The sequence below is a fragment of the Arvicola amphibius genome, chromosome 9, assembly GCF_903992535.2.
Source record: "Arvicola amphibius chromosome 9, mArvAmp1.2, whole genome shotgun sequence".
NCBI classification, from domain to species: domain Eukaryota; kingdom Metazoa; phylum Chordata; class Mammalia; order Rodentia; family Cricetidae; genus Arvicola; species Arvicola amphibius.
In genome coordinates, this window is record NC_052055.2 from 124,041,147 (window position 1) to 124,054,894 (window position 13,748).

General features: G+C 52.6%; 2 protein-coding genes across 2 annotated transcripts in view; both read left to right on the top strand.

Moving 5' to 3' along the window:
- The window catches only part of LOC119822487 (H-2 class I histocompatibility antigen, L-D alpha chain-like), a 741,986-nt gene that overhangs the window by 367,444 nt on the left and 360,794 nt on the right, over nucleotides 1-13,748 (top strand). The gene's annotated exons all lie outside the window — the stretch shown is intronic.
- Zbtb12 (zinc finger and BTB domain containing 12) lies at nucleotides 10,364-12,992 on the top strand. The gene is made up of 2 exons (XM_038341847.1): nucleotides 10,364-10,602; nucleotides 11,059-12,992. The coding sequence occupies exon 2, from the start codon at nucleotides 11,079-11,081 to the stop codon at nucleotides 12,456-12,458; it is 1,380 nt and encodes a 459-aa protein (XP_038197775.1). The 5' UTR covers nucleotides 10,364-10,602; nucleotides 11,059-11,078; the 3' UTR covers nucleotides 12,459-12,992.

The window sequence follows — 13,748 nt, forward strand, 5'->3', positions numbered from 1 at the left end:
TCAGAGGACAATCGTAAATGTAACTCCTCAGGCCCCTTCCACCTTTTGTTTGAGATGTGGTCTCTCAATGGCCCAGAACTTTGCTAAATAAACCAGACTAGCTCACAAGTGACCTGCCCGTCTCTGCTTCGGACGGCAGTGAGATTGCCCTTAACGTGGATTCTAAGGCATCCCACACTTGCAAGCATTTTACCAACCTAGTCCTTCCTCCAGCCCCCCATTTTCTAGCTGGTCTTAAATTTGCTGCGTAGTTGAGTATGGCCTTGAATTCCTGACCCTCCTGCCCACCTTCCCAGTGCTAGCACTACTGCCACCTGGAGGAAGCTTTGCACTCGTGGCTCTTGGCTTCTGGTTCCTCCAAGGCACCGTCCCGAGAGGCTGACTTGTAAACCCAGACGCTAGGTTCCACACTGAACCTTCTGACATTGTCCACTGTGCTGGCATCCTAAGGGGTAAACAAGAAGCTAAGAAGGGGGTTCCTGGGTCTCCCAAATCTGTCCTTGACCTACTGTGAGGAGTCACATCCACATCAGACAACAGCTGAAGCCCGGAGAATGCCCATCTGCACATCCACAACTCTTCCTCGTCCGTTCTCCCAGGGAGCTCCACGTGCCGAGGGCTGGTGGGGCTATTCTCCGCATGGAGAGGGACGTGGTGACAGGGTGGTGACCAGGCCCCGGATGGGAGAGGTTAAATGTTGCAGCTGCCCCACACTCTACCTTACCACAAACTCTGCTCCGGATTTCGCCTCAGTGAGAGGGGACCCGGCATCTGCTCTATCTTTTCAATGGCATACCGTCCCAAACGTGGACTATAATACATCTCCTCCCCTCTCCCCAGAAACTGCTCTGGAGCTCCTGTCCTTGCCACCCCACTGCTTCACCCCTGCCAGGGCCGAGAAGGAAGAGTCTCCAGATAGAGGGGACAGACATCCACGCTTGCTTTCCTTCAGGGCACAAATAAGGGTCTGCTCCAGCAGAGCCTGCCCCACGCCCAGCCCCCTGGGGCAGCGCGGTGGAAGGAATGTTTGGCTTAAGATGGCCAGGATGCTCTGGCTTGGCACGTTAGTTAACCTGTTTATCGGTGTCACACATGGGGCCAGTAACACTGAGAACAAAATTAGCACCCAAAGGGAGAGAGTCAGCCAGCTATGGGGGCACATGCCTAGAATCCCAGCGTTCAGGAGGCTGAGGGAGAGAATTGCAGATTTATGAGCAGCTTAAGCTACTTGTTTGGCTGGGGCTTCACCCCAGCTCCTGGCATAAGCCCCCTCCCCTGGGCGTGGCCTCAGTCCAAACTCCACCTCCAAGAAAGCCCACCAAATGGTGACCCCTCCCCAGGGCAGATCAAGACAACTCCCATGGGCTATTTAAACTGCCCCCAGAGAATGAACACATGGTCTCCCGGTTTTCCATGGTTCTCTGTTTCCCTCTCTGTGTTTTTCCTGGGGGGAGGAGGGCACCCGGGAGTGCTGTCATGCATTAAACCTGGGCTCTTTTCTAATTTGGTTTGATCTGGTTTGATTTGGATTATTGCATTGGCGGAGAGGTTTGTCGGCCAAAGAAAAACACTTAACACTTAGTACTTCAGTCCAGAAAAGGAGAAGACCCACACATTATCTATAGACATGAAAAGGAAAAGACCCACGCATTATCCTATAGACATGGAAGGGTGAAAACCCACGTGTTACCCTACAGACGTGAAAGGGTGAAGACCCACGCGTTATCCTATAGTCGTGAGAGGGTGAAGACCTATGTGTTATCCTATAGACGTGAGAGGGTGAAGACCCACGCATTATCCTATAGACGTTATCCTATAGACGTGGAAGGGTGAAGACCCACGCATTATCCTATAGACGTGGAAGGGTGAAGACCCACGTGTTACCCTACAGACGTGAGAGGGTGAAGACCCACGTGTTATCCTCTAGACGTAGAAGGGTGAAGACCCACGCATTATCCTATAGACGTGGAAGGGTGAAGACCCACGTGTTACCCTACAGACGTGAGAGGGTGAAGACCCACGCGTTATCCTATAGACGTAGAAGGGTGAAGACCCACGTGTTATCCTATAGACGTGGAAGGGTGAAGACCCATGCGTTATCCTATAGACGTGAAAGGGTGCTGTACCGAGTCTGGATCCACTTGCAGAGGACCAACACACGTGCATGCAGACAATGGAATATCACATGGCTTCTCAGACCCTGAGGCTCATCTGTGTAGAGTGGGATAGCTCAAGACAGATAAAATGCAGATAACAGATGACGTCAGCAGCATGTGTGGCCGCTGCCATTTGTAAACAGAGAAAAGGGACGGTGTGGGAGACAGAAACCGGACCTGCTCCTCACTCCTCCTTAGTTTGCCGTGGGTATCGGCTGTCGTTGGCGATGGTTTCATGATGCTGGGGATCTGGCACGGGACTTTGTACATGCTGGGCAGTATGTATGTCTGAGTTCTACCCCAGCCTCACATATGCCCTGGATATGCGCAGAATTTCTCCCTCAGACTCAGGGAGAACCGGGGCTGGAAAACAGGCCGAGGCGGGGAGAGTTGCGTAAATCTCCTGGTTTTCTGTCTCTGGTGTTTGAATGACACAAGGTTCCTCATAGCCCAGGATGGGTTCAGATTCTCTATGTAGCCCTGAGTGCTGGGGTTACAGGCATGCACCCCCACACCTGAGGTATGTGACATTGGGACGGGACCCAGGACTTCCTGCAGCTAGGCCAGTAACCACCAATCAGCTGAGCTGTATCCTCGGTCCGATGTAAACTTTTTGTTGCTTTGTTTTTGTTTTTGAGATGAGGTCTCTCTATGTAGCTCTGGATGGCCTGGAATTTGATGTATAGACCAGGCTGACCTCATACTCACAGAGATCTGTCTCTTGCATACTAGGGTTAAAGACGTTAGCCACCATGCCCAGCTACTATTTTGTTTTAGCATTGGATGGGCCTGGTGGCACACACCTTTCATCCCAGCACTCAGGAGGCAGAAGCAGGCAGATCTGAGTTCAACGGTCTTCATAGTGAGGTCCAGGTCAGTCAGACTTACATATTTGGTTTTTTAAGACAGGGTTTTTCTGTGTTGCTTTGGAGCCTGTCCTGGTATTAGCTCTGTAGACCAGGCTGGCTTCAAACTCACAGAGATCCTCCTGCCTCTGTCTCCTGAGTGTTGGGATTAAAGGCGTGTGCCACCACCACCTGGTTACAATAAATAACTTTTAGAAAATCTGAAATAAACGAAGGATAAAGTTCAGAGGATACACTGACTCGTCCTGAGCCTACGTCTGCAGAAATGCTATGCGGTTTGCACACTGCTCTTCCAAGACCTTAATATCTGAATCCTTAAAATCCCACTCTGAGGGCTGGAGAGATGACTCAGAGGTTAAGAGCATTGCCTGTTCTTCCAAAGGTCCTGAGTTCAATTCCCAGCAACCATATGGTGGTTCACAGCCATCTGTAATGAGGTCTGGTGCCCTCTTCTGGCCTGCAGGCATACATGGAAGGAATGCTGTATACATAATAAATAAATATTTAAAAAATCCCACTCTGAGTTCAAAGGCTGGGAGTGGGGGTTGGAGGGATGGCTCTGTGGTTAAAAGCACTGCCTGTTCTTCCAGAGGTCCTGAGTTCAATTCCCAGAATCCACACGGTAGCTCACAGCCATCCATCCTCGGATCTGGTGCCCTCTACAGGCCTGCAGGCAGGATGCTGTATACATAATAAAGTGTTCACCCAATACCTGCCTGGCTTTAAAAAATACCTGAGAGTGGTGGTTCATGCCTATAACTCCAGCAATTAGAAGCCTGAGGCAGGAGGATCAGGAGCTTAGGGCCATTCTTAGCTACAGAGCAAATTCCAGGACAGACTCAACTGTTTCAATAAAAACAAAAACAAAAAAACAAAACAGGAAGAGATGGCTCTGTGGAAAAAGAAGTTTGCTGACAGACAAGCCTGCATTCAACTTTCTGGATTCATACAGCAGGAAGTAACTCCTCAAAACCTGTCCTGGGCTTCACACACACACAACAGTCATTGTTTAAGAACTAGGGATGGGCGTGGTGACACACGGTTTTTGTCACTGAGGAGGCAGATCTCCGTGTGTTCGAATGCAGCCGGGTGGACAGTAGGATCTGGAGTTCAAGTGACGGTGAGCTGAGAACGGGCAGAGGTCAGCGCGGGAAAGGAAGGGGATGCACGAACTAGTTATCAGGGCATCCAGTGTGGGAGTCACGCGGGCTGCTTATCAATCCTCCCAGTTTCTGCCTCCCAGGCTCGTAGAGAATCGAACCTGACTTGCTGAAGTTAGTTACATCAAGTGGCTTTAGACAATGACAGAGCTCCGACCCTCATCTTCTGTTGCTTCCTAGCAGAAGTCCGCAATTCCAGCACTCAGGAGACAGGGGCAGGAGGATTGCGTCTATTCCAAGCCAACCTAATCTACATTTACCAGTCAGGGCTACACAGTGAGACCCCTGTCTCAGACAAACAAACAAACAGAAACTGCTTAATTGTCAACAAAATTCCTTCATTATCCAGCCAGAGGAGGAACACAGGCTTCCTGTGTGTCGCCCAGCCCTCTGCCACTCAGCCACAACTACTAACGCGTTTGTTTTACCCATCGGTTGTTTGAGACTGGGTCTCTAGACCTCAGGTGGAGACGGAGGATGACCTTGACCATCTCACCCTCCTGCCTGAGCCTCCCCATTGCTGGAACTGCACGCAGGGTCCATCAGCCCGACTGTGTGTGTATATGTAACATTTTAAAAGTTATTTCTTTTATTTTTGTTTATTTATTTATTTTGGTTTTTTGAGACAGGGTTTTTCTGTGTAGCTTCAGAGCCTGTCCTGGCACTAGCTCTGTAGACCAGGTTGGCCTCAGACTCACAGCGATCCGCCTGCCTCTGCCTCCCGAGGGCTGGGATTAAAGGCGTGCGCCACCACCACCCAGCTATTTCTTTTATTTTTTTGAGATTATACTACAATGACATCATTTCTCCCTTTTCTCACTCCAAACCCTCTTATACACTCCATGTTCCTTGCTCTCTTTCACACTCATGGTCTCTTTTTTCATTAGTTATTACACACATACAACATATATATGTGTGCGCTGTATGTATGCATTACGTACATACATGTACACGTTATACATACCTAAATACATAAGTACCACCTTAATGTCTAATTAAATCTGCCTAACGTCACTTGTAAATGTGACAACCAGCTGGTGTGTTCTTCTGTTTCTCCTGCTCCCAGCGTTCTCTGTGTAGGGTTGCGGCCTCGTGGGCTTTCCCCATGCACTTTGGTGAGCCACCCTTGTTCGGCTCACGTCTAGGCGGGCATGATGGTGAGACTGCAATGGGTAAACACAATCTCATAGCAAATTCACTGATCCTGCAGCTTTTTACAATCCTTCCATCCCCTCTTCCTCAGTGATCCCTGAGCCCTGGGCGCAGGAGTTGGGTTAGACACGTATCCACGGGACTGGGCTCCACAAACCTGCGTTTTGATTGGTTGTGGTTTTCTGCAATGGCCTCTCTGTCTGCCGCAAAGAGAACTGTCCTTGATGGGGGGTGAGGGCCACACTTCTCTATGGGCACAAGGACGATAATATTTAGAATATAGTTAGGGGCTGTAGATTTTCCTCTAAGACCCACGACTTCACTAGCTCTGGGCAGCTGGCTAGGTCACCACTCCGAGGCACGATTTCCTTCCCGTTGCATGGGTACCAGGTCTGATTTTAATACCATCTGCTTTCTGTTATATATATTTGTTCATTTTGCATTTATTTTCATGGGGAGCATATACCATGATGTGTACGTGGACTCCAGAGGACTTGTAGAAATCTGTTCTCTCCTTCGCCCATGTGGAAGCCAGGGTTTGAGGTCAGGCTGGATGGCAACTCCTTTACCCAATAAACCTTCTCCGTAGCCCTAGTAACGTTGTTTAGTGGTTTTTAAAATGTTAAAATTTCATTTTATAAGCAAATTTAAAAGGTTTATTATTGCCGGGCGGTGGTGGCGCACGCCTTTAATCCCAGCACTCGGGAGGCAGAGGCAGGTGGATCTCTGTGAGTTCGAGACCAGCCTGGTCTACAAGAGCTAGTTCCAGGACAGGCTCCAAAGCCACAGAGAAACCCTGTCTCGAAAAACCAAAAAAAAAAAAAAAAAAAAAAAGGTTTATTATTTTTATGTTATGAGTATTTTTCCTCATGTATGTAGATGCATCATGTGTGTGCCTGGTGCCCACGGAGACCAGAAGAAAATGCCAGATCCCTGGAATTAGAGCTAAAGACAGCTATAAGCTGCCGTGTGAGCACTGGGAACAGAACCTGAGTCCTCTGAAAGGGGGCATAGTTTACCTAAACGTTACAGCACACACCTTTGATCCCAACACAGGAGGCAGAGACAGGTGGATTTCTGAGTTCAAGGCCAGACTAGTCTACAGAGTGAGTCCTAGGACACCTAGGGCTACAGAGAAACTCTGTCTCAAAACCTCCCAAAATCCACCCTAACAAAAGAATAGCAAGTGTCCTTAACATTTGACTATTTAACTGGTGATACATCTATCCAGTCAAAACACTTGTTATCGCTACTGTGTGTGTGTTTGGGGGGCTACACGCACCATGGCAGGAGAGTGGAAGTTGACTTTCAGGAGACTGGTTCTCACCAATCGCTCTTCCTCCCTGAGCCATCCTCTAGTGTCCTCTTGGAATGACACCGCTTTGGACCTGGATCCCCACTGGCGGTAATAGTCAGTGCCCCATCCACCACGGACCCAACAGAGAGAGCTTCAGTGAGTGTCCCACAGCTTGATAAGGAAGGGGGGCAGGCTGTGCAGTGCCTGTGAGCAGAGGGTAGCCCCAAAGCAACATGTATGTTAAGGAAGAATGGGTGGAAAGGGAGCCCCATTGACCTGGAATGTGGAGGAAAACATCCCCTACCTCAAGCACGAAGGAAATCAGATCAGTGGTGTTTCCAACAAGGAGACATTTGACCTCGGGAGTGCTTCAGAAGTAGGGCTCAGGGATGAGGGCGGAGGGGCTGGGAGATACCTGAGGAGACATGAAAGCCAAGAGCAGCCACAGACACAGGGAGAAGAACCAGGCCCACGTTGAGGCACCTCCCTTGGGACTGTGAGACTCCTGTGTCACACTGTCCTTCGGCCACCTGACCCTTGGTGGGCATCCTCTGGAAATGAGCCTCACTGTCCGCGGTCCGCCAGCTTCCGCTCAGTGTTGGCACACGAGGTGCACGAGACGTGATTAGAGGGATAGGTAAGGACTGACAGCATGCCTGGTCTACCCATCTAAAGCTCTCACCACCCACACCCACATTTCCAGGGATGAGAAGGACCAGAAGGACAGGCTATTAAACTTTACAGGCCGGCTTTATGGAAGCTCGCCTTCGATCCCAGCACCCGGGAGGCAGAGGCGGGAGGATCTGGTCTAGATTATTCCAAGACAGCCAGGACCACATGGAGAAAACCTGCCTAGGAAAACAAGCAAACTTTACAGACTCTCGTTTCTAAAAAGCATTTTATTTTGAAAAACACCTATTTGGGGGAGGGTGGGGCAGAATGCACATGTGAGTACAGGTACTCAAAGAGGCCAGAAGAGGGCACTGGACTCCCTGGACCCAGGCTCAGGAAATTGAGCAATTAAGGGCGGTCGCTCAGAAAGGAGTCCTTCTGTCTGTATGTCTGCAGGCCAGAAGAGGGCACCAGACCTCATTACAGATGGTTGTGAGCCACCATGTGGTTGCTGGGAATTGAACTCAGGACCTTTGGAAGAGCAGGCAGTGCTCTTAACCACTGAGCCATCTCTCCAGCCCCCTGTACATTTGTTTTGAGACAGAGCCTTGACTGCTCCAGAACTCACTAGTAGACCAGCTGACCTTGAACTCACAGAGGTCTCTCTCTTCCCAGCGCTGGAATTAAAGGCGTGTACCACCGTGCCCATCTCTAAACTCTTCTTATTCTTTTTTTTTTTTTTTTGGAGGGGGGAGATTTCAAGACAGGGTTTCTCTGTGTATTCCTGGCTACCCTTGAACTTGCTCTGTAGACCAGACTGGCCTTGAACTCAGAAATTCGCCTGCCTTTGCCTTCCGAGTGCTGGGATTAAAGGCAGGTGTCATGAACACCCTTCTTAATTTGACAGTTTTTCCTATTACTGCTCAATGAAATATAAACTCTTCCTTTTTAATTTCTTAAAGATTTATTTTATGTGTATGAGTGTTCTGTGGTGTGTATGTGTGTGTGTGTGTGTGTGTGTGTGTGTGTTTCCATCCACGCGTGAGTGCCTGAAGCCTACAGAGGTCAGAAGAGGGTGTTAGATCCTCTGGACTGGAGTTACTAATGGTTGTGAGCCGCCATGTGGGTTCTGGGAACTGCACTAGGGGCCTCTGCAAGAACAAGTGCTCTTGACAGTTGAACCATCTCTCCAGTTTGGTAAGGAGAAAAAGAAGAGATAGAAAAACAGAAATTTTAAATTAAAATTCTTTTAAAAGCATCATCGTTGCCAGGTGGTGTTGGGGCACGCCTTTAATTCCAGCACTTGGGAGGCAGAGGCAGGCGGATCTGAGTTTGAGGCCAGCCTGGTCTACAGAGCAAGTTGCATGACAGCCAGGAATACACAGAGAAACAAACATGAAATAAAAAAACAAAAACAAACAAAGAAAAAAGGAAAAGAAAAAAGAAATCTGCAGTATATTTCCCATGACAGCAAAGAGAAAGGGATCACCTTAGATCCATTGTATCCAGTGTGTGTCATGCTCCCTAGAACCTTCTACCAGCCTGGTGAGCTTCAGGGCCTTTAGGTCAGAGAGAGACACCAGGATTCAGAGAATTAAGTAATTTGCCTGAAGGCGCTCTCTTGTGTGCTAGGCAGTGACTATGGCCTTAAACAAGGAGTACCAGACACAAAAGCAGATGCTGTCCCTTAAATCCACGCGACCCAACTACAGAATGAGTCGGGTGAGGGTGCAAAAGTCAGAGAAATTTAAAAGGAAAACCAGAGGCTAATGCACCACTCACTGCTTTCCACCCTTCTCGGGAAACAGCATCCCTTGGGTTTGGGTATTCAGTTAAGTCTCTGAATGAACTTTGTATGGGCGGATGCTGGTCCAGCTGACAGAGAATGACTTCAACAGCCAGTCATTTATTGCCTGACTTTTATTTGCGAAACACAGTCCATAATGTAATTCCTGTAATCAAGAAGTTACAGTCTTGGGGAGGGGGCAGATACTGGACACTTTAGGTTTCAAGCAGTTTAGCATCCTCAGAGTCGAGAAGTTTCCTGGGAGGGTGTAATAAACAGTGGCGTCTTCCTGGAGGGGACTTGATAGTTTGGAAAGCCACTGTGGGTGTTTGGGGTGCACAGAAGCGGTCATGGGATGGTTGGCTTTTAAGACAGGTATCCGTAAAGTCGTACTCACACTGAAGTTGTAGAGAACAGCAACTGAGTTTGGAAGTGACAAGGAAAGCCAGGTGCAGAGGAGAGAGGTAGTGGAGGTCAGGGGAGCCCCCCTCTGGAGGAGAGGCTGTGGATCGGAAGGGTTGGGTGCAGAGAAACCGTAAAGATGGTACACTGGCACCAGTCTAAATTACAGCGAAATTTGCAGAATTAGTCCAGGGTTAATTACACAGTGGAGGTGAAGTGCACCAATCTCCCACAGCACGAGTGAGAGCTTGGCCTTGGCAAGAAGTTGGAACGGATGAAACAGAGAAGGGAAGTTGAGTGTGCATTTCAGTAACTGTTCTGAAGCGGGGCAAGCAGGGATCGCTGGTTCATCTGGCTGTGTGGAAAGCGAAATTAGCTTCTAGATCAGGAGGACTACGGCAGACATTAGCTTCAAAAGGCTTGGAAATGTCTGGAGGCGCGGCCTGAGGAACTGTGCCCACATTCAACGGAGGATGCACCCGTGGCGTGGGCAGCCGCGACCCAGGGATCCGTAGGCCACCAGCAGGTCCGAGGCCCTGGGAGGTGCCCACTCGGCACAGCTGGGCGGCAGCGACGCCTTGCTCCAGAGCAGGTGGCCGCGCAGATTGCGCAGCTCCAGGGGAGCGCGCGCGCGCTGGGGGGGCGCGGGGCGGGCGGGGCGAGCGGGGGCGCGCAGGGGCGCGGGGGGTGCTCCGGGAGCCGGGGGCGGGCCCGAGCGCGCGGGCCCTGGCACGCACGCGCAGAAGGGCCGCGGGCCCCAAAGGCAGAGAGGAGGGGGAGCGTGGAAGAGGGGGGGTGTGGAGCGTATTTCCGCTCTGGCCGACAAATAATCCTGGCCAAAGGGGAGGCACGACTGTCCAGCCCTTTAACCGCGTGGGGGTGCCGGGGAGGAAAGGGGGGGTCGGGGAGGGGGAATCCTGCTCCTTTAATTCCCTCCCCTCTTCCTCCTCCCCGAGTCCTCGCGGACGCTGCGCTGCGCGGGGCCTTGGAACACTCGGCACGAGCTGCCCCCGCCCCTCCCCCTCCCGCCCACGCGGAGCCGGCCCGCGCGCGCGCCCCGTGCACCCCCGCGCCTGCGCGCTGCCCAGGCCCTGCCCGAGTGTGGGGGGCGCCGCCGGCCCCGGGGGGGTGGGGGACCAGGGGGGAAAATCAGCACGCGGAACCGGGCCAGGTGAGAGGCGCGTGCACCCAGGGTCGTGAGTCTGGAGGGGGGGGGCGTGCCACGGAGAATCTGCGCGTGGGAGGGGGCGTGCACGACCTGTCGGGGCGGCGGGAGGACGTGAAAAGGGGGGACTCACAGCAGCGCGCGGCCCGGGCTAGAGGCGAGGCCGGTGAGGAGAGCCTGCAACTGGGGGCCACCCCAGAGTGGCAATCCTCGGGTTCCTTACCCCCACCCACCCCTTTCTCCATTCTCCCATGGGCGCGCGGGCCGCGGGACTGGGGGGTGTGGACGCCGCTGCCCCGCCCCCGGGAACCACGCCTCCCTCCTCGGAGGGACCGCGCCTCCTCGGAATTAGGGAAACTGAGGGAGGCGAGCCAAGCCTGGGGAGGTGGGAATGAGGGGTCTGGAGCCTTGGCTTCCGACAGCCAGAGACCTTTGTCTCTGACCGGTTTCCTTCCCACCCAGGGCAGTCCACTCCCGCCACAATGGCCTCTGGGGTGGAAGTCTTGCGTTTCCAGCTGCCTGGCCACGAGGCCGCTACGTTGCGGAACATGAACCAGCTCCGTGCGGAGGAGCGGTTCTGCGACGTGACCATCGTGGCCGACAGCCTCAAATTCCGTGGCCACAAGGTCATCTTGGCCGCCTGCTCACCGTTCCTCCGGGACCAGTTCTTGCTGAACCCCAGCTCGGAGCTGCAGGTCTCGCTGATGCACAGTGCACGCATTGTGGCGGACCTGCTCCTCTCTTGCTACACGGGCGCCCTGGAGTTCGCAGTCAGGGACATCGTCAACTACCTGACGGCTGCCTCCTACCTGCAGATGGAGCACGTGGTGGAGAAATGCCGGAACGCCCTAAGCCAGTTCATTGAGCCCAAAATAGGCCTCAAAGAGGATGGGGTCAGCGAGGCTAGTCTCGTAAGCGCTGTCAGTGCCACCAAGTCCCTCCTCCCTCCAGCCAGGACCCCAAAGCCAGCCCCGAAACCCCCGCCCCCACCTCCTCTACCTCCTCCGCTCCTAAGACCCGTGAAGCTGGAGTTTCCGCTGGATGAGGACCTCGAGCTGAAGGCGGAAGAGGAGGATGAGGACGAGGATGAGGATGTTTCTGACATCTGCATTGTCAAGGTGGAGTCCGCCCTCGAAGTAGCACACAGGCTCAAACCCCCTGGAGGCCTAGCAGCGGGTCTGGGTATCGGGGCCTCTGTGAGCAGCCACCTCGGGGAGCTGGCCCAGAGTAGCGTGGCCCCCAACACTGTAGCCCCACCACAAGGTGTGGTGAAGGCCTGCTATAGCCTGTCAGAGGACGCCGAAGGGGAAGGCCTGTTGTTGATCCCAGGAGGCCGGGCCAGTGTGGGGGCCACCTCGGGCCTAGTGGAAGCAGCAGCAGTGGCCATGGCTGCCCGGGGGGCGGGGGGCAGCCTGGGGGCAGGGGGCAGCCGGGGACCCCTGCCCGGGGGCTTCTCAAGTGGAAACCCCTTAAAGAACATCAAATGCACCAAATGCCCGGAAGTGTTCCAGGGCGTGGAGAAGCTGGTCTTCCACATGCGCGCGCAACATTTCATTTTCATGTGCCCGCGCTGCGGCAAGCAGTTCAACCACAGCAGCAACCTCAACCGCCACATGAACGTGCACCGCGGCGTCAAGTCGCACTCGTGTGGCATCTGCGGCAAGTGCTTCACGCAGAAGTCCACGCTGCACGATCACCTCAACCTGCACTCAGGAGCGCGGCCCTATCGATGCTCCTACTGTGACGTGCGCTTCGCCCACAAGCCAGCCATCAGGCGGCACCTCAAGGAGCAACATGGCAAAACCACAGCCGAGAACGTGCTGGAGGCTGGCGTGGCGGAGATCAACGTCCTCATCCGCTGAAGGGCCAGGAGGCTGGGGGTTCCTGGGCCCGGGAGAATTGGGGGCGAGGTTCTGGGGCAGGCATACATCTTGGAGGATTGGAGAGAAGACCTTGCCTCAAAGAGCAGAAGAAACAGATGGAGCCGGAGACAGGGTTGACAAGGCCGAGGGAATATGGGGTCCCAAAGAAAGATTTCTCTTTTGTAGAGGTGCACGAACAGTGTGGAGGGAGGAAAAAAGCAAAGGTGGAAAGTTTGGAGAGCAGCTCTTTCCTGGCTAAAGCTGCCAAGGAGGAAGATTCTAGCGTTTCTTGAGGTGGGGTGGGGGCGGGAATTGTGGGGGGAATGGCAGGATGTACTTTTCTTGCTCCTGATTAGTATAGAGCACAGGGAGACGGGAGTTGTAGGGGAAGCAGTTGTGAAGTCCCAGAAAAGGACGGGGAGGCGGATCTTGCATGCTGGGGAAGTGGGCTCCGGGAATGAAAGAAAATCTTATGTGCCAGGTAAGAGAAGAGGGTGGGCAACCTGGGTAGGAAATGAGATGAGGGGTACAATAGCAAGGACAGTGACTAGTGGAGGGGCGGGGGGCAGGGCACTTAGGAAAAAGGACACGAGGAAGGCTGATGGGGGGGAGGGAGAGGAGTAGAGACTTATACAGTATTTTTTAAGAAAACGTATTTTTTAGGATTTTTTCTGGAGTTTGGGGTTTTAGTTTTTCTTTGTTTTTCCATAAAATAAAAAACAACGAAACTTTTTTTCTTTATATTCTGGCAACTGCATGTGTATGACTACCCACCAAAGACAGCCTCTCCCAGAGCTAACGACTGCAGCCCCGTGCCAAAAGGAGACCAGCCTCAAGCGGGGACTAGGGACATGCCAGTGAGCTCCTCTGGTCAGGAACACGCCCTCCTCCACTTGGGCAGCCTCAACACCTAGGTAGAAGTGATTGACAGCCCTGGTGAGGGCATAACCTCTGTGTGGTTTGGTACCAGTGCAAGTGTACCTACCCACTGAGATGGCAGGCAGGCCTCAGTGTCTGAACACGTCTGTCTGTGGCAGAAAGTTCATGTTTTAAGGAAAGCTGAAAAATCGGCTAAACTTAGATTCGAATGCCTAGAAGACTACAATTCCCAGAAAGCTCTGAAAAGTTCTTATCCAAAGAGAACTACAGTTCCCATAAGACTTTGAATTGGCCTCGGGCCCAATAACATAACTACCTGCCTGTCCAGTAATGTCTGTGAAGCCGTCCAGGTATTTTCAGACTTTGGCCAGGACGTAATGCCTGAGGGGATGCTGCCCTGATCAGTGTTGT